At 30.6% G+C, this 19,251-nt stretch overlaps 1 protein-coding gene across 1 annotated transcript in view; it reads left to right on the top strand.

Moving 5' to 3' along the window:
* The window catches only part of LOC148229133 (uncharacterized), a 357,476-nt gene that overhangs the window by 40,864 nt on the left and 297,361 nt on the right, over positions 1-19,251 (top strand). Inside the window, exon 2 of the mRNA XM_088198923.1 lies at positions 13,187-13,676. Within this exon, the coding sequence (XP_088055049.1) occupies positions 13,574-13,676 (103 nt within the window). The 5' untranslated portion in view covers positions 13,187-13,573. The remainder of the gene's footprint in view (positions 1-13,186; positions 13,677-19,251) is intronic.

Genomic DNA, 19,251 nt, shown 5'->3' with positions numbered 1-19,251 from the left:
AAGTATGTATTTTCTGCTTCGTAACGAAAACGTTAAGCATATTTATTTTGCTTTGCGAAAAAGTAATGTGATACATAATGAAATTTAAGAGTTCAGTGTGAACAGCGATAAATTTCATTTTTATACATTTTATGAAATATAAATATCAAATTAATTAAGTCATGGCGTTTTATATTATTATTTTTTATTTTATTATATTTTAATAAAATGCAATAAATCTACTTGGACAGTAAGCAATTCTTATAATATATCTGTGTATTTTCTTCTTTCTCCTTTTTCCTAGTGATTAGTCACTTGAGTAAGGAAAAATAAAAGAAATATGTAAAAAGTCTCCCACTCGAAGCTTCCTTTAAATAATTAAAATAAAATTATTTATATTAGGGGTACCCAAAAGAAAGGACTTTTTTTTAATGAAAAGTATTTTTTCAGTAACGAAATAATCTCCATCGACAGATACAACATTCTTTCATCGATAAGGCAAGATTTTAATCCCACATTTGTAAAAACTGACTGGCTGTGAATTAAGATATTCAGAAAGAACTGTTTTAACTTCACTAACACTATTATGTTTTTACCAACAGGAGGGTGAGCAACAGTTTACCATTTGAGAGCATTCATTTTTTCTGGCATGGTTCTCCCAGTATGAAGCAGGCGCGTCGCATTGTTCTCGTCGCTTAGTGCGTGTGGAATCCACACGCCTTCCTAATATTTTTAAAACTATACCATTTTTTGAATACTAGACCATGAATATCTTGTCTTATCTGTTAGCTCCTGAATCGTCATCTCTGTATTGACTTCAACTCCTGCAGCTATCCTGCATAGATGATTTTTAGTGTCCCACTTCTAGGCTTGTCTTCCATACAAAAAAATCCTGATTTAAATCTTTTTAATAGCACGAATGTTTTTTGTTGTTGTGGTTGCTATTTTTTTTTGTGAAATTCATACAGCATACAAGTGCATAAAAAACCTTACTCGAAACGAAATCTTTCAATGAAATTTTTTGAGTATTATTTTTGTTATGTTCGTACCAAACTCTCCAGATATTAATCCAAACACTACCGAAAGAAAGACATGCTACCCGACGACAAATTAGTCACAACTAACCGTCAAAGTTATTCAGTATAAAAACGCCCTTTGTTTTGGATACACCTAATATTAGATAGACGTGTTTATCTTTCAGGTAAAATTGGATTATTAAAAATATATAGTGTGGAATCTATGAATGATTTTCTAGAGTAGTTCAGGGTGCCACGCTTTGTCAAAAGCCTGTGTTTTATCTAAGAATACGACTAAAAAATATTTCTTATTTTCAAAGTCTTCATAGATATGCCTTGCCAACCTATGTACTGGATCTATTGTAGAATGTTTATTGCTAAAGCCAAATTGATGGTTTGATAAGATATTAAGTTCCTCTCTTACTTTTTTAATTATTTTTAATGATATTTTTTAAATATACTTATCGGTTTGTAGGAAGCAATATCGTCATGTTCATATTTATTTAATTTATTAATTTGTGGTCAATATTCATTATGATCTTTATGTATAGTTAGCGGAACGCTTTGATGTATTAAACTACTAGTTAGGAGGACGTGAGTCATCTATCTTTTTTGGTCAACTAAAAAAATGATAAAAAAAGCACTTCAAAGTCGCCATTGCGTCATCTATTTATCCATACAAAGCATCCGGACTATTTAAGTCTCCGAAAGATCTGTCGGTGACGTTGATCAGTCTCAGTTGCTTAAAAAAATATCCTCCCATTGTATCCAGGGGTAGGTATCGTCGGGCAATTAACTAAAAATTCCCGTTCCTCTACATAGAGTACGTACACACGTAATTTATACATAGGTATAACAGCCGCATTGTGTAATACACTCGTCCCGTAATTATGATTAATTAGTGTGTTTGTTTTCGTAACTTTTGTTCGTTGCGGGGATCTAATCTGAATAATAACGCTAACTAGCCTAGTTAATTTTGTAAGGTTCCCGTAGATTGTGTTGTTAATTCGAGGCATTAATATATAGAAATTATGCTATTAGATTCTAAGTTAAATTTTGATTTTAGTGTTTGTTAACTAAAATGTGGGAAATTTAAGTAGACGTCGTATATGTAGATTTTGTGAAGGCGCTCGACAAGGTTTGTCGTAGATTATTATTAAAAAAAAATTGTCTGACTTAGTCGCTTGGATGATTTAACTCGGTTATTTTAGACAGTTTGTAAACTATGGCGGGTGATTGTAGAAATTTCACTCCTTAGGGGCTTCCAAGGGTCCAACTTGTGCCCTCTGCTCTTCACATTATTTATTAATGATATAAATACGGCAGTTTTGAATTTAAGTTTTCTTCTGTATGCAGATGATATATTTTTTTAAATGCACTCGATTTGTTGCGGACTCCTTATATCTATAGGGTGATTTAGATTCACTATGAAGATTGGCTTTCGTCAAACTTCTGACCTTTGGTGTCTGAAAGTGACATACTCTCATTTGCCCCACCTTGAATTTGGCCAGAAAAATGCATGATTTAAATAATATGAATCATATTAAAATATAAATATTAATAAAAATTAAATCGACGTCGCTGGTTTTAAACCAGAAGCTCTCGAATCATGAATATATCCCGAAAATATGTCATTTCAGTAAAATCATATCGGAATACATTTTCACCAGTAGATTTATATTTTTACCAGTGAAAATATAATTTTTACTCCATGTGCGAGCATAATTATATGATTTCAACTTTTTCATATGTAGTAATATATACATACATGTACATACTTATTGTGCGATGTATAAATGTTACACTGAATGTGTATTATTCAGTAAAGTCCAAATACATATTCATCAATAAATATGTATTTTTACTAGCGAAAATATAATTTAACTGATAGGCGCTAGTGAAATACGACGGTGACGGATTTTATTGCTTTTGACGTGGATTTTTGCCTTCTAAAAAAGGATAATTGTTTTTTGCGTTCTTCTATTGATCATGATTTTTTTTGTAAATTAATTTTAATATCACTTGTAATATATGTTTTTACCATTGGGGGTAAACTTTTGGGTCAAAATAGTATTAATTTAATTTAAATGGGTAAATCAATTTGGCATGTACATTATTGTTGCTCAATAATTAAAATGCGGCAATATAATAAACAAATTTCTTATTCTAAATAATATACTTATTTTTTTATACTATTAGTTGGAATATGTAATTACGATGTTTTGTTAATTTATTTCTTAGAAACAATTACTATCATATATTATAGTTATCTACCAATTAATTACAAATAATATAATAAGATTTATCTCTAATTAGTTTACGTACATTATTTCTTAACCATCTTTATATTATACTCAATTCACAATTTACAAATTTATTTTAATAAATTTCTAAATTAAACTAAGCATATAATTATTACAAAAATAGTCTTGTGTTTTCTCATGCTTATTAAACAGCATATTTTGTAATATACATAAAGCATGATTTATAACGTCAAAATCTTTTTAAACCTTTAATGAATTTATACCTATTTTTTTAGAGATCAAAGTATTAAATATATTTTTAAACAAATACAGTGTATGTATAATAAAATGAATATTGTATCATCAGCACTTATTATTTATTATTAATTTAATATTTTTAGCTAATATAGCTTATTTCTTATATGCTAAACAAATATAATCAAAACATAGATATAAAATATAACATAAACATTAACGTAATATAAATAATTTATTTCTTAATGCACGAAGGTCTTTATTTCATCGCGAAAACCCGCTACATTTTTATTTTTGCGGATTATTCTAGGAATATTATTACACAAATTCACACACCCGTACAATATTCTCTGGTCGTACGAGGGAGGACCCAGAAATATCGATACTTTCTTTATAACTTTTTTATTTTTCAATATTTTCACACCAACCTTGAAAGAACTCTGTATTGCCCAATATGCACTTGTCCAAACGTTTTTTTTCTATTGTTCAAAACAGTTCTGGAACTCAATTAATAGAATGTCTTTTAACTTCTCCGGGGTTTTTTGTTTTTCCTCTCCCACAGTCCCAAAACCTTTTCTTTTCATATCCTTTTTGAGTCTAGGGAACAAATATAAGTCACAGGGGACAAAAAACTGCCTCACATACGCGGTGTGAGTTGGTACGTTGTCTTGATAGAACCAATCTGTGCGCCAAAGATACGCCCTTTTATTCATGATGCTCTCTCTCAACCTTTCCAATACCTCCATGTAGAAGTGTTTGCTGGTTAACTGTTTGATTGAAGGAACAAACTCTGCGTGCACAATACCTCTGGCATAAAAAAATGCGCATTGACTTGATGTTTGACTTCACCTGACGTGCTTTTTTCGGACGAGGAGGATGAACCGTCTTCCACTGGCTTGATTGTTGCTTGGATTTCATAACACCTTGAAAAAACAATGGTCCAAATATGGACCACTGTGGTACGCCGAGAGATATTATTTTCTCTTTGGAATAAACATAATTTATTTCATCTTTTTGCTTTCTTTTTTTAAATAATTATCAAAATATCTTAAAACAATTTCACTTATATTGTACATATAATCTATTATTTTTTTAACATTATACTTCTGTCTATGGTTTAGAAAGCTCTTGAAATCCAAGAAAACTGCTCCAATGATTTTGTTCGTATCATTGGCCAACAACCAATCATTTATTGTAATGTAGAGTCTATGGAATGTTTTTCTTTGAATTTCGAATGTTTGATAAAATAATAAAATCCTTTGACTTTGATGTCTTAAATTTTGTTGCTTCAATATAATACGTATTTAAATGTAGCCGGATCATTCAAATCATCATTAAAAACGCATTTAGGTCTTCAATTTAATCGGAACTCTGACCGAGCCAACTGAGCACCATGAATAATGTAACTAATTGAATACAATAACTTAGTGCCGCCGATTCGATCGTGGCACAGTTCCAAACCCATCGACTAAAATCCACCACCAGAACGAGGAGTGGATTGAGAGGAAGGGGGGATGGACTTTTCCCAAATCTTCACCAACTATTTTTGCGTTTAAAATCCGCATTTAGAAGCTGGAGCGCATGTACTCGTAAATGTAAATGACATTCCGAGACCGAATCGTTCGCCATCCCCTACCCTCTAGCGCGCTACGTCTCTCCCACCCCCCCACCACCGAGTTACGTCAATCAGGGCGGATTTTCGGGCTCATTTTGGGGTGCGGTTATGTATTTAGGAAAAATCCTGGATGATGGATCGCCAAGAAAGCATATCGTTATTTTTATTACGGCGTATCCTATTTACTCGGGCGTTGTAGGTGTATAAAAATGTATGGCGCGTAATGTACGTACGATACGAGCTATATATTGCGAATATATATTTTCGTAAGCCCTGATACATCCCATTCGTTTGGCTTTATATCGCACCAGTCGGCTCCTAACATCGCTCTTTTCATAGAGCGCTCTTATTGGACTATTTCGCTCGCATATGATTATAATTGATTGCAACGCAATGCTTTTCCCGTTGCCATCAATGAGATGTCAGGTTGGGTTTAAATCGTTCGCCCGATTCTAAATATCAGGAACCTTCTAACATACAAACTATTCCAACTTTCATTGTCACTGTCGATGTCGGCCGGCTTTAGTAGACCTGCAACACGGTTTTCATTAAACTTGATCCACGTCCACTCGGTGACAAAGTCACTCAATACAGAACAACGTCGTTTACACCGACTTTCAAAATGTATGTCTTGGCAGCTTTTTCTACAGTATCCATATTTTAATGCAACGTTTTATTTAATACAAATATTATATTTTACTTGCCGTATAATATATAATAATGCCGTATAATATTTAATATTTTTTTTTGTATTTTTTTAAAAATATATTATTTAATAAGTCAATAAAGGCGAATATGATAGACGTGGCGTTTTTTGCTTAATTATTTTTTTTAAATTTGAAAATCATTAAAAATTATTTTATTTCTATCAATTATATGCTGGCAAAAATAATATTAAAATCGGTAAAATTTTTCTGAACTAAATTAAGGTAGATTCGTATTTTTATTTATTAAAATATGCCATTATTTAAACCGGCCCCAGCTGCAAAGTTTCATCTATCGATTATAAATTATACAATACAAAATAATTTAAAATTATTTATATAAATGTCATCGATTCCGAGGCTTCCAGTCTGGTGGTTAATACTAGTAGGTATTAATTATGTGATTTTCCGGTTTATTTAGTCACAACTTGCCTTGAGGAACGTCGCACCATCGCGACGTATCTTGTATCGCTCCCCATTTTTGTTTTCATTAAATGTATCAGCTTATTTTCAATTTATCAATATATATGCACCTAGCTCGATGTTAGTTAAGCATCACGATATTCATCTGTGAGATTAGGAAAATCTAGGAATACATGATCTTTGATTATCAGTCACAATTGTAATTATATTATATTATAATCATTTACTCTTATGTGATCAGGCGCGTTTCTAGGATCTGAGAATTTATCTCTACAAACCTATTTTGTAGAATTATTTTTGGTATAATAATAATTGTAGTATTTTATTTTTTAAATTCAGATCTCCGAGATAATTTACATGTAAAGCATTCGTTTTCGCATTTTATAACATTGTACATTTCAATGGAAATAAGGTGAGAAAGAAAGGCCGACGCGTTGGCATTCTTCTCATTCTTCTCGTTCGAACGTTTTAAAGAATTAGCCGAAAACGTGTCGCGATGATTTAGTGTCCCGTTTCGGCGCTTTTATATACATGTATAATTTATAAGTCTTAATCTTGATTTATGTGTTTTTGTTTATCTACTTAATCATCGGACGCCTCGGCGAACGGTGCCGTAATTGTTCGCAACAATGGCCGAAAAAACGAGTGACGTAAAAGCTCTGTGTAGCGTCGTTTCTCAAATTGTTAGCACAGCTTTGTACCGAATACAAAAAGAAAACGAAGCTCTCGCTCACCTCGTGCGTATGCGCTCATTAAATTAATTATTTATTTCTCGAGCTTTTAAAATACGTGGAAATAGCGTGAGTCTAATGGGCAAATTAAAGCTCTGAATTTGAGAACACTAATTTTCTTCAAGGGCGTGTTTATAAAACAGCGATGTTTGACTTTAATCTAAGTTTAAGTGAATAATAAAATATGCAATACGATTTTAATATCTTGGATAATTTTAGCATAATTTTTATATTTAAATAGTATATTATACTTGCTACGGTACCTCACGACAGTGAGGGAGAAGTATGCAAAAGTATTAAAGATAGTTCGCAATTGTAATAAAATGCATAAAATTGTTTTCTTTAACTTGAACATTCTTGACTTTCATTTCGAATGCTAGGTAGGTTTTCACGCATGCTTAACATTATTAAAAATAAACTATTATTACATCTTAAAATCTCGATGAACGACTAAGCTCGAATCTATTTTAATTATTCATCCGTGAGAAAATGAAAATATAGGAAACCCCAATCTGTTTTGATTGATCGAAATTTTTATTATTTAATAAACACTAATTCTAATATCCCAATATTTGACAACAGGGTTCATTTAGTTTGTAACTAATTTTTTAAATACCTAAAATAATATACTTTTTCAGTATACCTGCCAAAAAGCTGTTATTGACCGAAGAAATGCGTTAATCAAAACAAAAGCTAGACTGTTTTGGATTAAGTAAGAGTGACGCTCTTTGATGACAAAAAAATAAATTCATACAGATCAGATAGTGCATATTAAATACGTCGTTAAGATGCTGAAAGATACAGAGAAAAATGTATTTTGGCTACTGTGCGATATCCATAAAGTTGGATAATCTGGGATTGCTTCTTATATTCCGAAATGGAAGGTATCCACATTATCAACCAAACAGTGAAAGCAGTAAATTATAAAATTGTCCTGAAATTATTCTTGAACCCTTTGGTGGAAAATCACTTGGGCTTAAATTGAGACTATTTGATTAATGCTATAAAGAATATATTAAAAATTAATGCTTAAATAAAATACATTTATACAGATCAGATGTAATGCATTAACGTCTAGAAAACGTCTTTAAGCAACTGTGTGATATCTGAAAATCCAAATGATCTGGGAGTGCTTCTTATATTCCGGAATGGAAGGTATCCACTTAATCGATAAAACGGTAAATAAAATTGTTCTCAAATTATTTTTAAACTCTTTAGTGAAAAATCAGGTGAGCTTAAATTTAGACTATTTAATAAATGCAATAAAAAATAATCATATTAAAAAAAGTAATGCTTAAATAAAATAAATTTATTCGAATTGTGTTGATGGAAAAGTACGTGGCATCAAATTTTAACTGCAATTTTATATATAATTTTCGTGCAAAAATATTTATTTTTAGACAATGCAGTGAAGATAAGATTAAAAAGCCAAAGAAATACTTTATTTAAATATTTAAAATATAAAGCAAAATCTGCACTACTCCTGAAATAGTCCTTTATTAAATTGATAGAATATCTATTAAACAAGATATATGAAATATCTATTGAAATAGTGTACTACTACGTATTAGACCTGATAACTGAATTTTTTCCGTGCTTTTTTGAAGGTTAAAGGGGTGCAACAAAATTGTAATATTTTATATAATTACCGTTTATTTGTAGTACAATATGATTTTAAAATAATTTTTCATCACATTATTTTAAAATTTATTAATGAAGTATTTTTTAATTATTGTCCAAATTTGTGTGTTTGTATTATATTTTTACTTTTAATGTGTTGCAATATTTTCGATTTGCTTAACACGATCAATTACTATAGAGTTCGGCACATATCAATGATGTTGCGCCATGGTGTGCCCTAGTGGCTGGCAAAGTTTGCATACGAAAAAATCAATATTTTCGGTGGTAGTCTAATTCATAATATAATAAACACGAGGGAAATTAATTTTTCATTTGTTTTATATATTTATAATATAAAGTAGACGTTGTTAATTGTTTTTCAGTTGCTAAGCGATGTTTTTAAAATATTGCTTAATTACTAACGTGTTTCGAGTTCAAACATATTTTTCATTTATTTTATATATTTATAATAAAAAGTAGACGTTGTTAATAGTTATTCAGTTGCTAAGCGATGTTTTTAAAATTTTGCTTAGTTACTAACGTGTTTCGAGTTCAACCACATTTTTCATACTCAAGATTTTCAGGGTAAGGGCTTTTCTTATTTTTTTTTTCAATTTTAATAATGTAAAATATCTTAGGTTATATGAGATGATTTCGAAGGTCATGCGTTTTTTTCCCTCTACTGTATACCTATAAACAAATTATCGCATTTTATAATTTTGGGAATAAATTAAAAAGGAGCCTAAAGCATCACACGTTTTTGTGATGCTGTAAGCAATCGAGCAAAAACACAGCTACCTACTAAATATTTCAATATTTTATTAAAACCATCTTTTTTATTCATTTTGTATTTTTTATCTATGTATAAACGTTTATATTAGATGAAAAATCAAATACAATTTGCTGCTTTATAACAAGAGAGAATTTAAAATATTAAATTAGAGTAACAGTAAAAAAACATAAGATAAATTCGGTAAAATTTACAAAATATGTACATTTGCAAAGTAAAATTATAAATATTTAAATTTTAAAGCCAAAGACTACTTGTAACTGAAGCTAGACTTTTTTTTTTTAAAGCAAGATGTGTTATTTTTATACTTAAATTAAAATTTTCTCTTGTCGTAGCACTGTTAATAAGGCCTTGCGTAATATTTCTATGATTGTTGGTATTAAAAATGTACTATGAGGTTTTTTATTGATTTATTTTTAATGTTTTGGAGTTAAGATAAAAATATTAATTTAATAGTGTTACACCATCCCTAGCAAGCATATATTATTATCGGTCCAATTACTTGTTTATAAAGTAAAAATAAAAATATATTTACGTATATTTTTAGCTTTTCAAATTGCGCTTTTCAAATTTTTGCATTTAACCTCCTTAACCCGGCTATGCTGACACGAATAATAACATATACATACTTATGACGTTATCTAAATTGAATATTAAACACTCAATTGGAAGTTAACGCTACTTATTGATAACGACATACTTTATGTTGGTAGGTCCATAATCGTCCCACAAACCGTTTTACAACCCATTTTTTTTACTAAAAAACGAGTAAAAACGTTACACGAATTATTCAGCGTTCCGTGCATTAAATAAATTAAAGCCGTATAAATGTCGGCCATAAATAAAATTGCTCCGCGACCTGTCCCACCTAGTTGCCGCGACAGGGGTACGCCTCAACTTCCCGGAGCAACCCCTCGTCAAACGACAAGGGTTTTCTTTTCATATACAAGCCCTTCAGGAAGCTTCAAAAGCCTCATGCTCCATGAAGTGCCCTAGAGCCTGTTGAAACGTTTCTGTGTCAAAGTTCCGCGTATAGATGTACACGTAAGCGAGTGCGTTTATCTACATATACACATCTATATTTATCACAATGCCTATTCAAAATATCATCCCTTATCAATCGGCTTATTGAATTTTTTATAGGGGTTTTAAGCACAATCGAATCTAGATATGATATGGCGTTTGAAGCGATCCACAAGAATATATAATGTGATTCATGTGTGTTGCTTGAAAATAAACGAGCATTGGACAAAGAAAAGAAAGAGAAAATAGCGCATCAATCACTTCAACGTGTTGACACTTCGTAGAGTGCATGAGTCAGTGGGACTTGAGGAAAATATCACATAATGTGATTGTTGGCTTGTGATACATCTTAAATATATTTCAGAGGCTTAAAAATAATGTAATAAAATACAATACATTAAAAAGTCAAGGATATTTGTATAAAATTTACGTATTTTTAATTGCTACGATAAAGCTCACCATTCACATTTTAATATATTTTTAACGACAAACTAAGCTTATTGAAAAATATACCGCAATAATGATTTCGCAAAAAATATATCTTTAAAAGAATTTATAATGTAACGAATTTTAAGAATCGATATACAAAAACCATTCTATCGATTGACAGATTTTCTGGTGCAAAATTATTTTATGATTGAAAATTGTCGGTTAAGCTAAATTTTTATACAGTACTAATGTTTAATTAAAACATAGGATAGAATAATATTATGAATACGTTAAGTAGATTCATACAATTCTGTTGAAAACTTCCATTGTAAAAATAACAAAAGGATCTCTTTGACGTTAATTATTATACGCAAATTCTTTGAGTTTCCTACTTTTGGCGTCAACACGACCATTTATCATATCATCTTTGACGTCTATATAGATTTATAATATTTCATATAATACTTATGAGTCGATTGATAACCGATGATATATCGAATGAGCTTTGTCATAAATATAATATACATATAGAAAAACGCACACGCACGTTTCTCATTATCCCGGTGGCGAAATGTTCAGCATTGTTGATCCCACACATTTCTAGGTCGACATTTTAATATAGTATACATATATATTTTTTGGCTATAGCGATACGATCGACTGCTCAACTTTAAAAACTCGATTGGCAAACAGAATGTCGTTGATTCAATTTTTTGATATCGCTTAATTGGACAGTTTTTTTTAATACAATCTACACGTATACACATATTTTTATAGAAGGAAACTCATTGAGGTCTCACATCCTCGAAAGGATGAAAAAATACAGGGAATTAGACCCAAAACGTTTAGAATAACGAGTCGGACGTTTTCATTCACAAACGACGCCGTGGCGTGCGTTCTCCGATTATGCTATGAAAAATGAAAAAAAGTACGTGAATTGTGTGTATATGTGTGCACTGAGGTTATAAAAGAAAATTGTTATAAATGGAAGAAAAATTGCTTTTTTTTAAAAAGTAACGCAGTGAACTTTTACCGAGGATATAAATGGGCTGAGATAATAAATCCGAAAAGTTGAGCGGATCGTGAAGATGATTGGCCCGCTGTTTATAAGAACGGGAAACAAAAATAAAATCATAACGTACCTATTTATTAAAAGCAGCAAAATTATATGTTAAAATACATTCATATGTATTGCTAATTGGTATTTTATTTGTAAACGATTTAAAAAAAATAGTATAATATATATAAAAATATAATTTTAGTTCGTGCGGTACCCATTTGCCTATTTTTAGGCTCTACACTGTGCTTGGCTACGATTCAATTAAAGTATTCAGCTGGTTAAAGACAACCACGACTTAAATGCTCGTTCATAGCACAATTCTTTTAGAACCATCAAATTACCGCATGTTACTTATGTTTCTCTTGCTTTACTACCATTTTTGAACGTATTCAAAAATTAATAATAGCTCAATTTAATGTACTTATATTTGCATAGAAAAAAATGTTTCCTATTATTTTCTTAGCAATCTAATACAATTATTAAACTTCTCCACTTTTGTAGGCTTTTCAAAAAACGTAGAAATCGCCTTCTATAGCTCTATTGTTTGCTGGGATTGATTCATTTGACTGAAAATAAAGTACCACTTGAGAGCACGACGACCGGCGGGGCCTCGTCCGCCGATCATTCGTATTTTGCAATAACTATAAAGTTATTAAAATACTACTGCAGCGGCCCAATCTGTGTCTGAATGCCACAAAATATTTCCTCTTTATATTTTTCGATTTAGATTTCAATTAGCTTATTATTTTTTAAGCGCTTATTTAAATGTAAAAAATATATATTCAAACTTTATTTATATCTCTTGTTGTGTATTGACTATGCAAAAAAATAATAATTTTTAAAATCGTTAATTTTGCTTATAAAATATATTTCATTGCTCAGTATTTTAATTAATGAAAGTAAACCAGTTAGCTGAAGACCTAAAATAAGCATTTTCAGCTATAAAATTATTAAATTTAATTATACAAATTTTAAAAAAGTAATTGCAAAATTAAAATCAAATAGTAATTAATTGTATTTTTATAGACTAAAATATAAATTATTTATTACTAAATAAAGAGGCAAACGTACGACTCTTTTTTCAGCTTTTGTAAAATTGAATTTGCTGAGGAATGCGTACTTGTTAAACTGAAACACGCAATCTTAAACTCGTGCAAATATATTATTGATAAACGCTATGGTTTTTTTTACTATAATTAATTGTGTTTAAGGCAATATTAAGTCCTGATTTATTCGGCTACCTTATATTTTTTAATCATAGATTATTTTTATTAATAATTGTATTTTTTTCGTTTCAGGTGTCACCAACTATAAACGGAAACGAACGGGCGAAAATCATGAACGACTTTAAGCACAAAATTATGTCGCCGTATTAAATAAAATATTATTCCTATCGAATGAGTGTAATGATATAGCTTTGTATATTTATATATAACATATAAAATATATTTTTTTGGTTTACGAAATCGATTTACAAAGCTTTACGTAACATAACGTATAAATACTACTTATTAATATTAATAATCAATTTTATCCAGTGCACTTTTAATAATATCTATACTAATAATAAATGTATAAAATAAAACACATAGTCAATATTGTAAATAAAAATATTAATCTTGTATAAATAAAAAAGTGTTTCGTGTGTGTTATCTACGACAATTTTGTTTGACTAATCGCACAAAATGGCGATCGTTAGTGAATTAAGCGCTACGATAGCGCACAGAAGAAGACTGTCGCTTTGGAGGATTTTGACCGTGCTTGTTGTGGTACTTCCTTCGACTTACGGTGAGTCCAAATTTTTTTTACTATTTTATAAATTCTAAATTGAACAATTATGTTTTGTATAAATTTAAATATTTGTGGTTTGCTTCAATTCGACACGGCAGCCTCGGGTTGCCATTTTTTATGTAAAATATTGAACGTATGAATGGATACCCTTGTGGTTATTCATACACGTATAATCACATCAATAACGGAATTAGCGTTCTCTTTGAATTTATCTTCGTCTGCCGCAAAACAATGCTTCATGCCCTTTGTTTGGACAGAACGTGACGGCTTTGGTCTCATCACTGGGCACGAATGTGTTTTTGGCATATGTAAAAAAGTTGAAAATACGCACATTTCACTGTTTATTTTTACGTGTACGTATATACCCGTCATGCGTCAGATTTCCTCCTGGCCGTCCGTTATGATTTACTCACCGTAGAGAAAATCCCTTTTCGCATCGTATATACATTTACATAATTTATCTAGTTAGAATTATTTCACAGTTGACTTTATTTACGTCCAAAAGTTTTAAGTTACACAATGATAAACAATAGACTACTTCAAATGACTTAATCTTCCCAAGTCGTTTTTTTAAATCGTTTACATTGAGAAGATTGGCTGCCTCGGTGTTGCCGTGCTATCGGGGCCTCGATTCGTGTCTAACAGCAATACGTTTTATTGCTTACTGGCAACGTCTTCGACACATTTCGATTGACAATGTTTCGTTGTATTTTATTTTGTATTTTTTTAATTATTCTTATCACATCCCCAGAGTTGAATGCCACAAAACTAAACTGGTTTCAAGATTTGTTTTTATATCTTCAGTTTCTCATAATAATCAAATACAACTTTCAAGCTATTATTTTTATTTGTATGTGTCCCTTTCGCCGTAGTTTACCGAGGCATCTAGCTGTACTTCCATATGGGATGGTGTTGTCAAGTATCAGAATTTGAATTTTATTTTTCATTTTTCAGGGGCTTGTCAAAGTTTTTCAGTAGTATTCTCAATTTTTTAATGTCATCATCTGTGAATTGTGACATTCCCCATTTGTGGCAAATCACAAGTGTATACCAATTCCTTGTATTTATTTTAATTTAGAATATTTGTTTTCATGTTCAATTCTGTTTTTAAATTAAGCCTAAGAAAATTGATCTAAGAAAATTCTTAGTACTTTTAAATAAGTTTAAATGCTTTATGTGTAATTGGCAGAATAAATTTTAAATACCATTCTGACAATCTTTTAATCCTGATTTATATTTAAAATATAGTTGAGTCTATTATTATCCATTGTGTATTAATGTAATACTTTGCTTAAATGCTAATAGAGGAGTACGCAGTTCATTTTTTAGGGCCAAGTCGTTTTGAGTTTTTTCTTACTTAACTTATAATGCTTAACTTTAGCTATTGTTTTCTCCAAATTCTTATCTTGATTTATGTATACACTATTTTTATAAATGAAATGTTGTGCAAATTACATTTACACCTTATCAGCTCTTATTAGGTAAAAAAAGCTTGATAAATTGTTCAAATTCCTCTTGACATATTTTAAAATTAAAAACAGTAAAACATTATAAAAATTTTAAGAGTCTAGAAAAAAGTGTCGCCAGTAATTTACTGCCAGCAATTAATCGTTAATAGTCTACCGCCGCGTCAATGGATCGCATAAAAAAAATTATAGCCTAATGCTATTAGCTATTATTATTTTAAAAATTTGCTAAAATTACCTCTCGATTTTTTATATTATAAAACAGTAAAATAGTGTAAAAAATTTAAGTCTAGGAAAATTTATCGCTAGCGATTTACCGCCAGCAATTTATCGCTAGTAGTCTACCGCCCCGTCAATTGATCGCATATATGATACAATTTATAGCCTAACCCCATTAGCTCTTATTAGTTAAAAAAAATGTTAAAATTACCTCTCGATTTTTTTAATTATAAAACAGTAAAAATTTTAAGAGTAATACCGCCAGCAATTAATCACTATTAGTCTACCGCCGCTTCCATTGATCGCATATACAATTTTTAGCCTAACCCAAATAGCTATTATTAATTATAAAAATTGTTAAAATCATCTCTCGATTTTTTTAAATATAAAACAGTAAAACATCACAAAAATTTTAAGAGTAGGAAAATTTATCGCCAGCAATTAATCCCTAGGATATTTTATCGTCTAAAATCAGTGATTTAGGTTTATACAAACTCGCTTTTTCATTGGTTGTTTTCATTGAGTGTGTGGCAAGTATGAAAAGTTATTTTTTTAAATCAAAGCATGCTTTAAGAAGTTTAAATTATATTCTGTTCTAGTTTGTCTATGAAACTTAATTTGACAATTGCGAAACGTCCATTTGCTTTTTAAACCCAAACCTAACCTATTAATGTAAGTTTAAAAACTATAATTAGTTTTAGTACTATTGTTAGGTTAGGTTTGGGTTTAAACATCAAATGGATGTTTTGCAACTGTTATAGTGAAGTTATATTTTCAATACTATGAATATAATTTGAACTAATTACGTCAGTTTACATGTTTTGTACAATTGATTTATAATTTCACTGGGAAATATCAATAAAATTGTATTTATTCACTGCGCGGATGGTAATTTAAAATTAATAATGACCAATAATTTTTTTATAAATTAAATGTATTGCCTGACGATAAAATATGCTTGAAATTATTTGTGGGCTATAATTTTCTTATGCGATCAATCGACGCGGCGGTAAACTGAGAGCGATTAATTGCTGGCGGTGAATTGCAGGCGATAAATTTTCTTGACTTAAATTTTTATCTACACGGTAAAAAGAACTGTTACTATAAATAGTGGCTTATGAGTAAATTGTTACAAATTTTAACGCTGTGTGTTTAAATTAAAACACCCAAACATTTCACGTTTTATTACTTTATATATCTTTCATCTTCGATCAATTAATTTTGTTACCAGGTTATAGTGTTCTTTACGCTATGAAAATATTTATTCTAAAGCACGGTTCAAATCTGCATTTATTGAGATATTGCACTGGCTCAATTTAACAAAATTGCCACCGCAGTAACTTTGCTTCTATTGCGCTGGACGGAGCTTTTAGTGCTACTTTGGACATAACGCTCGATTTGAAAGCTGCCATTTTCGGTCATTTTGATATTTTGAAGGTTATGGCAAAAGTTTCGCCTCTCTAATAGGCGCGACGGGATTAACTAATTTGTGTCCGGCACCGTCTGAATTGGCTGCCCTCCAGATTGTTGCGAGATTAAAAGAGAAATTGTACTCTAAAAAAGTTTGCTTCATTTAAAAAAAAGACGCAGCGCTAAGTGGATAAGAGCAAAGTGGCGGACTCACTGTCCCGTCGTAGCTAAAAATATATAATAGCACATTTTTAGAGTTCATGAGTGAAATCGACAATTGACTATGGTAATTCAATGATATTTGTAATGGATAAATAATTATTAGAAAGGATATTCGTTATTATTAATTAAAATACATGTGTAGGACATACATGTTTTATATTGTATGTAAATGGAAACATATTTACAATAATAACATTTATGGCTAGACTACAATACGGATGAAAACAAATCAATTATATCCGATAGATGATTAAAAGGTCGGATACCTGTGCTATGAAATATTGACTATTCAACCATATTCACTCAACATCATTTACAATTGTATTAATTCAAATTTGTTTACACCACTATCGATTATAGTGATACTAACTCTTATTAATAACTGATAAGATTTTTATGCTAATAATTTAAATGTTAAAATAAAAAAACTTTTCTTGCTTTTTTATGATCTTTTCGGTTAATTCGACATAACTCAGCTTGGTGCGAGTTCAGCTTAATTTATTTCAAGTCAGGTGTAATGTGGTAGTTCTAGGTAAAGTTCCTTATGTGTATGTAAAGTAATTGAATACAGATTAAGCTCAACATTATTTTCAGTTTCTGATCTTTTAACTAATATCGATGCTTCAGGGTGGAACCATACTCTTTGTTATTGTCTAATATAGATATTATATAACGGCGTACGGTGTGATGTCGACCTGTTGATTATATTAGTACAGCGGAAGATTTAATAAAAAAAAAATCTACAAATTTTAGTACAGCGCTATTTCTATTAGTTATTATTACATAATTATTATTTTGATCGATCATCACAGATTTGGTTACTCTAGATTTTCCTAGTCCAATGGATGAATATCGTGGTGAGTAATTAAATAGTGCATCACATCTAATTGATGACACTGATTTAAATGCTCTAATTTCAGTCTGATGTCTCATTAATTGTGTGTTTATTCCGTTAAAATGCATTGAATTAACGTTTAATTTTCACGAAAGGTTTAAAAAAATCTTTTGAGTCATTAAAATTCCGTCGTTTTTTTCGTCCGTGAGACACATGCTGACCGTGAGACACATTCCGATAGATCAACACAAATTTAATTATCCTGGCTTTACCTAATCTTACAAACGAATATCTTGTGTGGAATAGCGTAGTCTGTGAGGCGATATATTAATAATCTAGAGTAGAGGTTATTAAACTATAGCCAACGGGTCATAGTTGCTTTTTTTGGCATGCCAAAAAAATATTCAGATGTCTACAAAACATACAAAAAGACAGTCTGGTGTCTTTTTGTATGCTTATTCTTAGTTATTAGCTCGCTACTTAATTATTAGTAACGAAAAAAAATATTTTTATTCCTTACGTTTTTCTTTAAATTTAATGTCTTAAAAAACTATTCTACCCTTTTAAGGGCGTTTATTAATGTTACAAATGGTAGTTACATTGTTAATAAAAATAATATGAATAATCGGCAGACGAGGCTCCGCCAACCGCCGCGCTGCAGTCGTGGTCGCCAGAAGAATGGATGTTGCCCTCGCCGTCGTCACGTCACTGTTGACAGAGTGCCGCCTAGTTTTTTATTAAATACATTTTCCCCCTACAGTCGATCGATTTTTTTAGCACTTATATAAAAAAACATATTTACATTCCTAAATACTTTGCTGAAGTGTATAGAAATATATATGTATTTATATAGATTAATCCTTTATGTTAAAAAAAATCATTAACGCTCACTCGTCTCGTTAGAGCAAACAATATCGCCCCAAAACGATTTCAGTGTAGAACCTTATTTCGAGTTTCGTAACGCGAATAGTAATGAAATTTTATTTTTCGCACATGGCGCTCGTGTTTATCTACTACTGTTTCGCCTATTTGCCCATTATATCCGTATCACTTCCCTATTACGCTTACATATTTGCTTCAGGAAAACAAGTCTCAATCCAATCCTATTCAGTTAGCGGATACATGAACTATCCGCAGTTTGAGCAAACACATAGCTTATCATAATAATTTACTTTGTATTATTCACCATAGATGGAGAACTCGACGTTTCGGCTCCATCGGCGTTTCGTTTTATTATTTAATATAATATAATATGTATGCAGCAAAACGGCGCCGCTTTCTAATATCGCAAATGGTAGGTAAAGAGGTATTTTTTTTATATAGATATATTATCATACATGTGGTACTATGAGCGGTATATATAGTTTCGGTTTTGTACATTTTATGGCTTGTACCACACGCCGACGTTCATCTCGCGTTT

Source organism: Plectrocnemia conspersa, unplaced genomic scaffold, assembly GCF_051122295.1.
Source record: "Plectrocnemia conspersa isolate PC_06_02 unplaced genomic scaffold, ASM5112229v1 ptg000011l, whole genome shotgun sequence".
NCBI lineage: Eukaryota > Metazoa > Arthropoda > Insecta > Trichoptera > Polycentropodidae > Plectrocnemia > Plectrocnemia conspersa.
This window is presented reverse-complemented; position numbering and strand designations above follow the sequence as displayed.